The 14,845-nt window shown below is 51.0% G+C and overlaps 1 protein-coding gene across 1 annotated transcript in view; it reads left to right on the plus strand.

Annotated features, from left to right (window-relative positions):
• The window catches only part of LOC146200616 (monocarboxylate transporter 13-like), a 55,982-nt gene extending 42,729 nt beyond the window's left edge, over positions 1-13,253 (plus strand). The window contains exons 8-9 of the mRNA XM_084592410.1: positions 11,395-11,520; positions 13,087-13,253. Coding sequence (XP_084448536.1) covers positions 11,395-11,520; positions 13,087-13,253 — 293 coding nt within the window. The remainder of the gene's footprint in view (positions 1-11,394; positions 11,521-13,086) is intronic.
• Positions 13,254-14,845: the final 1,592 nt, after the last annotated feature.

Below are 14,845 nucleotides of genomic sequence, written 5' to 3' on the forward strand. Positions count from 1 at the left end.
CTCCGTGTCGCTCGACGACCTTCCTCTTCACACATGAGAGTTTAAAGCTATAGGGAACCCAAGCTCAAGTTTCGCCGCGCGATGGCAGCGCCGCATTCTTGGCATGGTGGCGAAATTTGAAACGATGGGACGTCGCCGGAGCAGACGCTTCACTAGCTTCCTGTGCACGTGCGGCGATCGAGTTGCGCCTGGCGGTTATTTGGCGATACAAAAACACTTCCGCTGATGCGAAACGGAGGTACTATGTAGCATTGTATCATGGGTAGCCACAATAGTAGGCGAAGCGCCAAAAGACGAGGCTCACGTGTGGAACTTTGCAGTTTTCATTGGAAGCGTTTCCACAAGACCTGTTTTCCAACCGCATGACAGCATTCTGAGAAGTCTCGCGTTCTTTGTGGAAACGAAAAGGGCCAATTTTCCCCTTCACCATAAAATCAGAAATGTTCGACAGTTGACAAAGACGCCTTAGAGAGGCATCAAAAGAGTACAATGGTTTAACACCATGTATACGAAGTGAAGGGGGTGGAGGATTATCCTGCTCTTCGCTCCGCGGGTGTCTTGCTTTGCCGATTTTCTGTGCTCTCTCCCTGCTTTGCGAGTGCTCTGAAGCAACCAAATCAACAGATATCAAGCGTGCGACGTCCGCGATCGACAATGATGTGTGGATGATGGTGGTGGTGGTGGTGGTGAAAAACTTTATATTTGGGAGCCTTAAGGGATTACATGCTAATGACGGGTCGGCTCTTGGCTGCGTGTTGTGGCCGGAAGCTGGTGCTTCCCAGCGACACCCAAAGCCCAGTCCGTCAGCCGCTTTTGAACGGCCGGGTCAGAGCTGGACAACGCAGCCTCCCATCGCTCGAGGTCGGAAAGTTGCCAAGTGGCTGGAGGGTGCAATTCCGAGCATTTGATCATAATATGCTCAAAATCAGCTTTAGGTGCCCCACACAGGGTGCACTGCGGCGAGAACAGTCCTGGATGGATCAAAGATAAGAAAGCAGAGGATGGGAATGTACGGGACTGAATCTGGCGCCACGTCACCTGTTGTAGCTTAGTCATAGATTTATGAGGAGGAGGGTAGATGGTTCGTTGATCACGGTAATGGAGAGAGATTTCTTGATAGGATACCATGCGCTCGCGAGCATCTCCCCAGGCAGTGGCAGTCCCTGCTCGGCTGACGTATCCTCGATCGTGCAAAAGAGTGAGCTGCCTCGTTGCCTGGGTGACCCGTGTGAGTGGGCACCCATGTTAGTTGAATAGGGTGTTCGGGTGGGGAGAGGGAGGCGAGGAACCGGAAGGCTGGGGTAGAGATCCGACCGCGGGCGAAGTTCCGTACGGCGGATTTAGAATCGCTAAAGATGGTTGTGGCTCGGGTGGTAGCTATGGCGAGGGTAACCGCCGCCTCCTCCGCCTCCAGGGAAGTGGAGGCAAAAGTTGTACCGGCCGCGACCAGTTGCAAAGAGTTGGAAACAGCGCTGAGGGCAAACGCTGGGCGGGAGGGGCATGAGGCAGCGTCTACGTAAACGGTCTCTGGCTGGAAGCCATAGTGCTTGCGAAGAGCTTCTGTGTGTGCCTTGCGGCGAGTGACATGGTGCTCTGGGTGCATATTCTTTGGCAGGGGATGCACCTTAAGAACGCGGTGTATCGCAGGGGGAAGTGTATGTTGTGTAGAGCAGTGACCGGGAGGTGAGAGATGGATGCGAGCAAGGATGTTCCGGCCGGTGAGGATAGATGATAATCGCTCCAACTGGGCTGAGCGGTGGGCTTCCGTGAGCTCAGTTAGGGAGTTATGGATGCCCATGTGAAGAAGGCGTTCATTGGAAGTGTAGCGGGGTAAGTTGAGGGCGGCCTTGTACGCCTGTCGGATAAGGGCGTTAACCTTGTCTTCCTCCACCCGCGTGAGGAAAAGGTAGGGGAGCGAGTACACAACACGGCTCAATACAAATGCCTGTACCAGGCGTCTGAGGTCATGCTCGCGCATGCCGCGATGGCGATTGGCTATGCGGTGAATGAGGCGGATTGTTTGATGAACCATCACCGTCAGCTTAGTGATGGTTGCGGTATTCTTGCCATTGTATCAGAATACCAAGAATCCTGATGTTGTCCACTTCTGGTATCCGGATGTTGTCAATTGTCAAGAAGATGGGGGGAGGAGGGCCTTTGTCTGTACGACACCTAGGAGGTCGGAGTATGAGAAGCTCCGATTTGGTAGGGGAACAAGCCAAGCCGACATTTGCGGCAAAAGATACTACAATGTCTGCTCCGGCCTGTAATGTATCTTCCATGGCGCCAATGCTACCTGTGGTGGTCCACAGTGTAATATCATCGGCGTATAAGGAGTGGGACAGGGCAGGGATTTGGTTGAGGGCGTGTGCCATGGGGATAAGGGTAACATTAAAAAGCAGTGGAGAGAGGACAGAACCCTGTGGGGTGCCAATGCTACCGAGTTTGAAAGATGGAGATGAGAGCGAGCCGATGGTGATTTCTGCTGTGCGATGACTAAGAAAGGCGGATATGTACTGGTGGACACGCGAGCCGACTTGAAGCGATGAGAGAGCATCTAAAATGGCTGCGTGACGGACATTATCAAAGGCCTTTGTGAGATCTAGGGCGAGAATTGCTCGGGTGCGCTTTGCGTGGCGGGGGTGAAGGACATCTTCTGACAGTTGCAGCATAACATCCTGTGTGGAGAGTTGTGGCCGGAAGCCGACCATTGTGTCAGGGAAGAGGTTGTGGTCATCTATGTGGTTCTGGAGGCGTGCCAGCACAACGTGTTCAAAGAGTTTGCAAAGACAGGAAGTTAGAGATATGGGTCGGAGATTCTTGATGTCGAGTGGTTTGCCGGGTTTAGGGATAAATGTGATACCCCTAGTGAAAAAACTCTACGAGTCACAATAACCTCATACAAATTCTCATACTAAACTCATACTGATCTCATACAAATCTCATATAATATCATACTAAACTCATTCATCATATGAAAAATATATTGTCACAGAAGCCAGTGAAACTGGTTAAGCAGGTTTACTTAACACTAAGTACCGGCAAGATCAGGCACGGAACCGACTGGCGGGCGAGCACCGAGAGCGAAGAAGACGAGCGCGTGCCAGTCTCCCGAGCTCGCCACATGGCGGCGCCAGTAAGATAACATTGCGGCATTGCCCCTCCCGGTGGAAAAGGCATCGTCCCGATGCCGAGTGGCGAGGTCGAGGATAACCCTGTTCGGCGAGGATGCGCGTTTACATCGAGTAGTTAAAGGAAACAAAGAAAAAAAAACACATGTAGTTTGACATAGCGGGAGTAGAAGGGCCTCATCCTGGCGACATGTACGACTTCCGATTGTGCTTGCCGTCGGGATGAGCGAACAGTTCCTTGCGGGGTCACTTCGTAGCTGACGTCGCTGAGTTTGCGTTGTACTTCGTACGGGCCGAAGTAGCGGCGCAGTAGCTTCTCGGAGCGACCCCGCTGGCGAACAGGTGTCCACACCCAAACCTGATCGCCAGGGTTGTAAATTACCTCCCTGTGACGAAGGTTATACCGTCGAGCATCTTTAACTTGCTGTGTCCGGACTCTCAGTCTAGCCAGCTGGCGAGCAGCCTCGGCATGCTGGACGAATTGGTCGGCACCGGCAATCGATGGGTGGGCAACATGTGGCAGTAGCATTGCGTCCAGCATGGTGACAGCTTCGGGACCGTACACCAAACGAAACGGTGTAAAGCGGGTCGTTTCCTGGACTGCGGTGTTATAAGCAAATGTTGCATACGGTAGTATCTGGTCCCAGTTCTTATGATCTTCGTCGACGTACATAGAAAGCATATCGGCGATAGTCTTATTGAGTCGCTCAGTAAGGCCATTCGTCTGAGGGTGGTAAGCTGTTGTTCGGCGATGACAAGTGCCACTGAGCCGCATCACTTCCTGCGTTAGAGCTGAAGTAAATGCCGTGCCTCTGTCAGTTAAAACGATCGCAGGGGCACCGTGACGAAGGACTAGTTTAAAGATGAAAAAGTTCGCAATATCAGTAGATGTGCCGCTGGGAAGAGCTTTCGTCTCACAATAGCGGGTTAGATAATCTGTGGCGACTATAATGTACCTGTTGCCCAATGATGACGTAGGAAATGGCCCGAGCAGGTCCATACCGACTTGGTGAAAAGGTACTCGCGGAGGAACAATAGGCTGCAGCAGGCCGGCCGGCTTGACAGGTGGTATCTTCCGACGTTGGCAATCACGGCACGTCCTAACATAGCGCTGAACCATAGCGGCAAGCTTGGGCCAGTAGTACTTTTGTCGTACTCGTGCCAAGGTGCGCGAAAAACCGAGATGCCCGGCAGAAAGCTCGTCGTGGCATGCCTGCAAAACGTCGGTACAGAGCGGCGTTGGGACAACCAGCAGATACTGAATGTCTGTGGAAGCGTAGTTTTTCTTATAGAGGACGCCGTCACGCAAGCAGAACGACGACAGGCCACGCGTGAAAAGGCCAGGCGGCGATGAGGCGGTTGCTTCAAGGTAATCGATGAGGGGCCGCAGTTCGGTGTCGTCTCGCTGCTGTTGAGCGAGATCTGGCGTCGAGAGAGCGCCGAGAAAGACGGAGTCATCTGTTTCACTTGAAGAACACGGGATAGGGCCTCGGGATAGGCAGTCAGCGTCACTGTGTTTCTTGCCGGACTTGTACACAATAGTGACATCGAACTCCTGTAAGCGGAGACCCCAGCGGGCTAAACTGCCTGAAGGATCTTTAAGGTTCGCTAACCAACAGAGTGAGTGGTGGTCGCTGACCACTCTAAACGGCCGACCATACAAATACGGCCGAAATTTTGTTACCGCCCACACAACTGCAAGGCACTCCTTTTCGGTAGTAGAATAATTCGCTTCGGAACGCGACAGGGTGCGGCTGGCGTAAGCAATCACCCGCTCAACGCCTTCTTGCCACTGAACGAGAACTGCACCGAGGCCAACGTTACTGGCGTCGGTATGCAATTCTGTGTCGGCCTCCTCGTCGAAGTGGCCAAGTACGGGCGTTGTTTGAAGGCGCTTGCGAAGCTCCTCGAACTTTGCTGCTCGTCGGCCCAGATGAAAGGCTGGTCGTCCTTTGTTAGACGAGTCAATGGTTCCGCTATTCGGGAGAAGTCGTGCACAAATCTCCTGTAATATGCACAGAGGCCCAAAAACCGACGTACGGAACTTTTATCAGTTGGGGTCGGGAAAGCAGCTACGGCAGCCGTCTTCTCTGGATCAGGGCTAATTCCCTCAGCACTCACGACGTGACCCAGGAACTTGAGCTGTTGGAATGCAAAGTGGCATTTTTCTGGTTTTAATGAGAGTACGGCCCGGCGGATGGCATTTAGCACGGCCGTCAATCGTTCGAGGTGCTCTTCGTAGGTCGCAGAGAAAATGACAACGTCGTCAAGGTAGACGAGGCACGTTTGCCATTTCAGGCCGGCTAGGACAGTGTCCATCATTTTTTGAAAGGTTGCGGGAGCGGAACACAAACCGAATGGAAGCACCTTAAATTCGTAGAGTCCGTCAGGAGTAATGAATGCGGTCTTCTCTCGATCACGTTCGTCGACTTCGATCTGCCAGTACCCGCTGCGTAGATAGAGCGATAAAAAGTATCGGGCGTGGCGAAGTCGGTCGAACGAGTCATCGATTCGAGGCAATGGTAGACGTCCTTTTTCGTAATTTTGTTAAGCCTCCTATAGTCGACGCAGAATCTGAGTGATCCGTCCTTTTTAGCGACCAGCACAACTGGTGACGCCCATGGGCTTGTGGACGGCTGGATCCCATCATCGTGGAGCATTTCATCAACTTGCGCCCGAATAGCCTCTCGTTCTTTCGGCGATACTCGGTAGGGGTGTTGGCGGATAGGGCGCTCGGTGGGATCAACTATAATTCGATGTTTGGTTACTGACGTCTGCTTCACTTTGGAAGTGACGGCAAAGCAGTCACGATAAGTGTCCAGAATTGCTTGAAGGCGGCGTTTCTGGGTAAGAGACAAAGCTGGATTCACGTCAGTTTGAACAGTATGTCCAGTGCTCTCGGGAGGGTTCTCGTTGGCCAGCGAAAGGACGCAATGGGCGGATGGCGCACTGACTTCGTCAAAATAAGCGATAGCTGTACCTTGCGGTAAATGGCGGTATTCGGCACTAAAGTTCGTTAAAAGCAGTTCAGTTCGTTTACTTTTCAAGGCGAAGACCCCCCTTGCAACGCAGACTTGTAGGTTCAACAATAAATTCACGTTCGTTTCGGCGAGGCCTTGAAAGGCGGGGGGGGGTGTCGCACTGCACTGTAACAAACATGCTGGTGCGTGGAGGTAGAGTGACATGGTCGTCGCATACTCGGAAAACTGGCCTGTCTGTGTAGTCGTCGCTGTGCTGTCTGTACTCGTCAGAAATTGCGCGGTGAGTGGAAAACGTCACTATGAAGTCACGGAGGTCGATGATTGCGTCGTTTTCTCTAAGAAAATCAAGGCCGAGAATCAGGTCCTTGGAGCACTCTGCTAGCACAACAAAGCAGCACGAGAAAGTTACGTGGTGAATCTCGACGCGAGCGGTACACACTCCGAGCGGCGTTACAACGTGCCCTCCGGCTGTCTTTATCGGGGCTCCGTGCCAAGGAGTCAGGACTTTTCGCAGAATGGTAGCAAGGCCATGACTCATAACGCAAAAATCAGCGCCGGTATCTACAAGGGCAGTCGTGTTGTGGTTATCAACGACGATCGGTATTTCGGCGGAATGTAGCTCACCGTCGACAAAGTGCGGCTTGTCAGGGATCGTCGGGCTGACGGGTCGTTCGTTGCGTCGAATTACGGCGTCGAAGGTAAGCTTCTGTGATCGTCAGGAGGTCGTCGGACTCGTTGGTCGTGCGGTGCGTCGATTGGGGGCGTCGGAGGAAAGCTTCGGCGATCGTCGAAAAGTGGTCGGATTGTTGATCGGAGCGAAGGGTCGGAGGTACGTATGTGTGATCGAATCGGTGAGCGGAGGATGTTGGTCGTAATGTCCATCGACGGCGGCCCTACCCCCGAGGGTCGCCGTCTTCAGTTTTCCCGGTGCGGACTTGGGGACTGCCTGAGGAAAGAACGGCGGCTAGTTGAAAACTGTCTCGGCGGTGGTGACCTGGACTGGCGTCGCTGGAGGGACGCAGGTGGGACGTGGTCGCTGAGGTATTGGTCGATATCCCGAGGTCGTTCGCCATAGCGCGGCCGAGGGGCATCCGGGGAAAATCCGCGCAAGCCCATCCGACGGTACGGGCAGTGGCGCAGAACGTGACCGGCTTCGCCGCAGTGGAAGCACAAAGGCAGATTGTTCGGCGTGCGCCACGCGTGTGCTTTGCGAACTGGTGGTCGAGGTTCAGGCACACCAGTCGAAACTGGATATTGCGGTGGAGGACGTGCGGGAGGAGCAGGGTTGCAGGGTGCCAATTGTTCAGGCGCAGGGGTACGCAGCACGTCGCTGTACGTCATGATCTGTGGTGCAGGCGGCTGGGGTGACGGTACTGATGGCACTGCTTGGCGGAGCTCTTCGCGCACCATATCCGAGATGCCCCCAACACGTGGATGTTGTTCGAGAGAGGGCAGCTTTTGCAGCTCTTCGCGCACGATGCTTCGGATAAGTTCGCGAAGGGCTTCCCTGTCGTTTCCGGCCATTGGCAAGCGGCAGTCTACGGCAGCGATGTTTGCTGAGCGATCAAAATGTACAAATCGCCGATTCAATGCACGCTGGATACTTGTTGCTTCTTTCGTAAAATCAGCAGCAGTACGTGGAGGGTCACGTACAAGGCCAACGAACAACTGCTCCTTGACGCCTTGCATAAGGTAGCGCACCTTCTTTACCTCCGACATGGAGGGATCCGCCCGGTTGAAAAGGCGAATCATTTCTTCCACAAACATGGCGACGCTTTCATTAGGCCGCTGTGCTCGGGACTGTAGAGCGAGTTCGGCCATCTATTTTCTTGCATCGTTGCCGAATGTTGCGAGCAGCTGCCGCCGGAAATCCTGCCAGGTGGAAATGGAAGCCTCGTGGTTTTCGAACCACATCTTGGCGGAGTCTTCTAGTGCGAAATAAACATTCTGCAATTTTCGCTCCTCGTCCCACGCATTAAATACAGCGACCCGGTCGTAGCTGGTCAGCCAGTCCTCAACGTCTTCGAACTTGTTGCCATGAAACGGTGTGGGCATACGTGGAGTATGGCAGATCATCTGCTGGGCACTCACAGGAAGCTGAGTGGTCTGAATTGCCGCTGTAGTCATCGTGGTTCGCGGTGGGGAAACAAGAGGACCACACTCGGGTGCTAAGCCTCTCAAGCGACGGCTCGCCTTGTGCACAGGTGTCGTGTCCATGGTGTGTAGATGGGCGTAGGGGGCAGCCAGAGGCTCTTCGTACATGGGATCTACCCAGAAGCTCCACCAAAAATGTCACAGAAGCCAGTGAAACTGGTTAAGCAGGTTACTTACAACTAAGTACCGGCAAGATCAGGCACGGAACCGACTGGCGGGCGAGCACCGAGAGCGAAGAAGACGAGCGCGTGCCAGTCTCCCGAGCTCGCCACATGGCGGCGCCAGTAAGATAACATTGCGGCAATATGAGGATTAATGAGATTTGTATGAGTTTAGTATGATAAATTTGTATGAGGTTATTGTGACTCATATGGTGTTTTTCACTAGGGACGGGCGTGTGTCCACTGGGCCGGAAGGGTTCCCGTGCGCCAGCATTGGTTGAAGAGGTCCGTGACCGCATCGACAGAAGGGTCATCCAAGTTACGAAGCATCTTATTTGTGACTCGGTCCGTCCCCGGAGCTGATGTCGTCCTGAGGCGGTGCATCGCCGCCCTGACTTCAGCTGAAGAGATTTCCTCATCAAGGGTAGGGTTGGGAGAACCGGTGTAGGAAGGGAGGAGGGTAGAGGGGGTTGTAGTGATGTACTGACCTTTTAAGGTCTGAAGGAGGGCGTCATCGTCTAGGGGAAGCTGATGAATAATGTGGGTAATATTCTTACGCTGCGTGGCCTTGGTGTGCCCAGGATCAAGGAGGTAGCGTAAAAGCGACCAGGTGTCTTTAAGGCCTAGATTACCGCTCATGCGGTCACAGACCTGCCCCCACTGCTGGCGAGCGAGGTCCCTTGTATAAGCTTCAATTTCTTTCACAAGGCGGGAAATTCGCCGTTTGAGGGTGCGATTATGCTTTTGGGACAGCCAGCGTTTCTGAAGGCTGGCGTGTGCCTCCCACATGTGGAGAAGGCGACTATCCGCAGCCGAAGTGTCCTCTGATTCCGGGATAGTGGATGTCGCCGACTCCACATCCTGTGTGAGAGAAGCCACCCAGGCCTCCAAGTCCACAATGGTGTCCGGGGAGTTTTGCCGGATGCGGCGAAATCGATCCCAATCGACCACGCAGGCCCGATTGCGTTTGCGTGGGGTGAGGGAAGAGATGGAGAGCTCAGTGCATAAAATGTAGTGATCACTGCCTAATGAGTGAGTGGTATTAGTCCAGCGGCTTTCTCGAACGCCTTTTGAGAGAGTCAAGTCTGGGCTTGTGTCGTGCTGAACGCTAGATCCGATTCGGGTGGGATAGGAGGTGTCGTTGAGAATAGAAAGCCCTTCGTCTTGAACGGACAAAATTGCCGTACCCTTACGGCAGTTCTGCCCTACGACCAAGAAAATATCTAGGAACCAGGCCTTTTTTTGTTGGGGGGGGGGGGGATGGAAAACATGCTTGGCTGAGCCGCTTTTACAGATTTCCGCAAATTGGCCAATAAATGAACCAACATTAATATTATTCAGAACAAAAATATGCTGGAAGTGCAATACAAAAGTAATCCTAGTTATGACTTGATTGACGCTACTCGCACGGAGCACCCAATTCGCGTCACAGGTTTCGTAAATGCAAACCAAATATAAATGAAGCACAACCATTTAGTAAGAACCGAAATAAAGCACGATTGTAGTACAAGCTTGGATTTCACCTTCCTTCCGAGCCAGCGAGCTGGTTATGTCGCGTGCAGAGCGCGGAGCACGCATGTGCTTTTGAGACTGCCAGCGTTCGTGCCTTTGAAGAAACATCTCTTTCGGACTATAGCTTATTCTTCTACTGCAAGATTTGCCTTAGTAATGTCATAATAATAAAAACAAAACCGCATATAGATCTCATGCTACAGGCCAAAACGATGATCAACAAGAGAGCAACTTTATTTGAGAGTAGTACTGATAATTCTTCCGCAGTTTTTAAAATATTATATGCGACAATATAATTACATAGCTGACTTACCTCGAAATAAACTTCCTCCGTTTTCGCTAACGTGGGAAACGCATTCACAATCAATATTTAGTCATCGCCGTTTGTCGTCTGCTCTACAGTGCAGACGTGAATAAAAGTTTTCTCGCCTATAATTACGTTTCCTCAATGGAAATATGCGGCAGGTTGTCCAATTATCAAGACGGAATGCAGGCGACGTGTCGCGATGCGCCTGCGGGGGCGCGTCAGGGCGCGTGCTCGTTCGAGAGAATGAGCGCGCGGCGCACGTCGCGAAGACAGCGAGCCGAGCCGGCGGCGTCCCAGTGTGTGTTTTTCTGCCACAGATGGCGTTGCCCATCAGGAGCCGCAGCGCCACCCAGCGAAGCTTTGAGAGCCTATATTCCAAAAAGTTAATTCCTTACTGCCGAGAAACTGCTGAAGTAGGCGGAACAGAAAAGTTCCTTTAAATTGTCACAGCTTACACAATTTCAGTTTCGAATCTTGGTCAATTTGAGCTGGGGCTTGTACATTATAAAAGTAAAACTAGAATCATATGCGTATTTAATTTACATTTTCTTACAGCTTTGTTTTTCTTTGTCCATTGTTGAAATCGCCTCCCATTTCTTTTTCATGCAGCGCAGTCTTGACTGCTCAGTACGAACGATGGAAGCGTTTTAGAAGCAAGACTTCACCATGCATCGGGATGTTAGGTGATTTCCATCATGACCATACCATTATTTCGCAATATTGATCACTTGTGCCACAAAATTGATGTCCAAGTAAGCTGGACTTTGCGCACGTGCCGTCCTTTTTCATCATAGTCGGCTGTCTTGTCTCATTCGCTCCGTGAGCTGGCTTACAGTATCTCGCATGTCAGATCAGGTCGTTTGTGACCGACTTCGGCCTTGATTATAACCCGGCATACGATGGCACGGAGGCGCAGAGAGTTTTGCGGACTTCGCCACTTATTATGTGGCCCCACTCCTCAACAAGCGAAATGTATACATTCACACGAGGTAATTCCTTGCCCTGGCAGAGCACAAAATGGCGCTCTTGCATCCTACGACGCCTCTTAGCTGCTGCACCGAAGCCACCTGGCGTTGTGGAAACCACAGACGGCATCAGTCAGCCACTGCCACGAGCGATTTGCGAACGCGGCTCCTCGATTCACGCAGGCGGCTTCATCACGCTGAGCTCGGTGATCGTGGTGGACATGGTGGGCCTTGACCGGCTCACCAACGCCTACGGGCTCTGCCTGCTTAGTCTGGGCGTCGCCGCGCTCCTCGGGCCGCCTCTCAACGGTGGGTCACGCTTCTTTTTGCCATTTTGGGCGTACTGCAGTGCACGTTTACAGCTCATAAGATTTGTAGCTTTTCAAATGCACTTACAGCCCCCGCTAAGAGCATACAGCCCAAAGGGTTTGCTTCTAAGGTATTTAGAGGGGTTCCCGTAGTCTATCTGGGTATTCCGAAACTAAGAAGGATTGAGTATACATGGCCCTTCCTCATTCGAGATATTATGGACGCTGAGGATGCAATTCCACGCCACTGTGCAAACCCCGCCTCTATGTATACTTTTGAAAAGAAGTGTGGTATTACTCAGAGTTTGGAACATGTATTAACGCCATGCCAGTCTGTGCGCTTGGAAGGATAACGCCAACGGCTTCCTTGGAGCGTTTGGGTAACACGCCTCTCTTTGAGTATACGCTACTAGGCGCTTGCCCGGAAAATGGAAAGCTCTGGAGACAGTCGGTCTCAGTGGCTCGTTTAGCGACACAGGACTCAATTCACGCATGTAGTACAAGTCGTCATTGCCGCATATGCCTTCTCCACACATCGTCACCCGCCATAGTCATCTTTCTTCGGTTCCCCTTCGTCAGTGTAGAGTAGCAGGCAAGGTTTTTCAGCGTCCCGGCCGACCTTTCCGTTTTTCCAAGCAACAAGGTTATGAATAGTGCTGTTGTCATGGGCTATAGCCGATGGCTTCGATAAGTACGGTCGTTTGATTTGATTTGTGGGGTTGTACGTCTCAGAGAGACTCAGGCTATGGAGACACCGTAGTGGAGGATTCCAGAAATTTCGACCACCTGGTGTTCTTCAACGAATGCGCACCTAAGCTCTGGAAACCGTCGCTCCACTCACCTCCAAGTGGGTGTGAGATGTGTTTGGCTTACAGCCGGCCGTCAAACGAGCATATGCATATTCAAAACGGAAATGGTTGACGTAACATTAAAAGATGGGGGAGAAAAAAGAGTGGTTATAGGGAATAAACATGAGCAGCGTGGCCTCAAAAATGCTGTGGCAAGATGAAATGGCCATAGACAGGTCATGTCATGCAATAGGAAGTAACCGAGGTTAGCTAAAGGTAACAGGGTACCCTTAGAACCCCCCCCCCCACACACACACACACACTTTATAACAACATAAACTTTATAGATCTTTTACGCCACACGATGAAGATGATGCCAATATTCCGGCTGTAAGGACGCTTTTTAAGCTGTACTTCACAATGCACATAGCTGTAAGTGGTATTCTTCTACTGGAAGAGCTGAAGGTCCTAGCTCGAAGCAAGCACCTGTCGAGCTGAAGATAATTTTTGGTTAGACAGTATACATGAAAATTCTATTTTCCCAGCGGCAAGCCGATGCAATTCAAGTTGGGATTTACTTTGGCTGCACATATCACTTGCGGTTCAGTAATCCATAGGAACAAATGGGCAGGCTTGAATACCCTGTATCCGCTTGAGGTGTCCAGAGCGTTATAAATCACTTCTGAATTGCATATATTTTTTAATCGACAAGCTACCTACTCTCTTTCGTCAGATGTGCTTCGCCGCATCACTCACACGTGCGTACCCTTCTCTGACAGGCTGGGTGCACGACGTGACGCACTCGTTCGCGCCGGGCTTTATCCTGGCCGGCGTGTTCATGTACCTGGCCGGCGTGGTGCTCATCGCGGTGCCCTACCTGCAGAAGCGCAAGAGGCGCCTCCGACGACGGCTCTCGGACGCCGACAAAAGCGGCACCAGGGCATAGCCTAGCGGTGATACGCTGAGCCGTTTCCGCCACGCATAGTCCGGCGACAGAAGCCATTTGCGAGGGCGTCGCACATGCCGACAGCGTGGCGGCATATTCAAGTGTATCGATCGCGAGCAGACTCTCTTGTAAATACATCGAAGACATATTCACTATTCCCTCGAAGATAGACTACGCCCGATTCCATGTTACACACGATTTCCCTTTTACGTCTATGCTACAAAAGTTGTCGCGGCGTTGCTCCGAAATCCATCCGCCTACACGACCAGATTGTAGAAGCAAGAAGAAGTCTCCGAGGTCGGCGGCACCCATTTACCTACAACCGGTTACCAGTCGCTGCGCATCTGTTCCGCCTTCTTATATTACGGTGCCTAAACCAAATAGGCAGACACGGACGGAAGCATAAAAAATTAATCATGCGGCAGGCCTCTGAAAGCAGTTCTTAACAGCTTACGAGTAAATTGCCCATGTCTTAATACACGTACATTTCCGTATACTATTTTTCAAATGACAGCTCAGCAGATTATTAGAGCCGTAATAGCAAATTTTTGGTGCGATGCGATTTTGAATAATAAAAACTGAATGCGAATCAAATACGTTCTTGTTGAAATACTGCCAGATGAGATCATCTGCAAACCGTGGCAAAAAGGAAGCAAACAAGTCAAATCGTAGGCCAAGAATAAATCTATTGGTGCAATGCGAATACGAATAAAAAAACTGGCCGCAACTAGAATATTTTTTTGATATTTTCTGAACTTGGCACAAAGGGGAAAATGTAAGTCTTTTCGGGAACTTTTCTGGAACGCAGTACTTTCTGAACTTTGCTAGTTGCGGGAATACCTTTTTTGTTTTCGAAAAAAAAAAAAAAAAAAACAGATGAGCTCCTCCGGGGAGCAACAAGTGCCCATGTTACTTTACAAGTGCCCATATTATTTTAATGCGAAAGCATTACTTAGCTATGTTCACAAATTTTTGTCCGCAGACCGCGTCAGCAAAATCGTCTCCGCAGCAGTTGTAATTGAGGAGTGGTAGAGGTTAATGAGTGGTGACAGTCAATAGAGAGTGACCTAATATGTCCGAAAAAATAATTAGGCCAATAAGTTATTTAGGCGATTAGAGGCAAAAAATTAAACGTAAAGGCAAAAATGGTCTCATTACCCAATGGCTTGGCGCCACATTTGAATGTATCAAATACTTAGTTAAGTCAGTTAATTAGGGTGACGTCAAGATGTATCAAGTACTAAATAGTTAATTAAATCCGTCATTTAAGGTGACGTCAAGAATATGACGTCACACAACCTGAAGTCGTGCCAAAAAAGGGCATAGGAAAGGATTGGCGCGCCATTTGAAAGTACCAAAGACTGAAATTGTTAAGCGAGTCAGAGTGACGTCAAGAATGTGACGTCACGCAACCGGAAGTAGAGCCGAAAAAGGGCATAGGAAGGGATTGGCGCGCAATTTGAAAGCACAGAAGACTAAAATGGGTAAACAAGAAAGCAATGTGAAGTAGAGTATGTGACGTCACTCAACTGGAAGTAGAGCCGATAAAGGGTATAGGAAGGGATTGGTGCGCAATTTGAAAGTATCAAAGA

The sequence above is a fragment of the Amblyomma maculatum genome, chromosome 2, assembly GCF_055883805.1.
Source record: "Amblyomma maculatum isolate TAMU_Amacu chromosome 2, ASM5588380v1, whole genome shotgun sequence".
In the NCBI taxonomy this organism is placed as follows: domain Eukaryota; kingdom Metazoa; phylum Arthropoda; class Arachnida; order Ixodida; family Ixodidae; genus Amblyomma; species Amblyomma maculatum.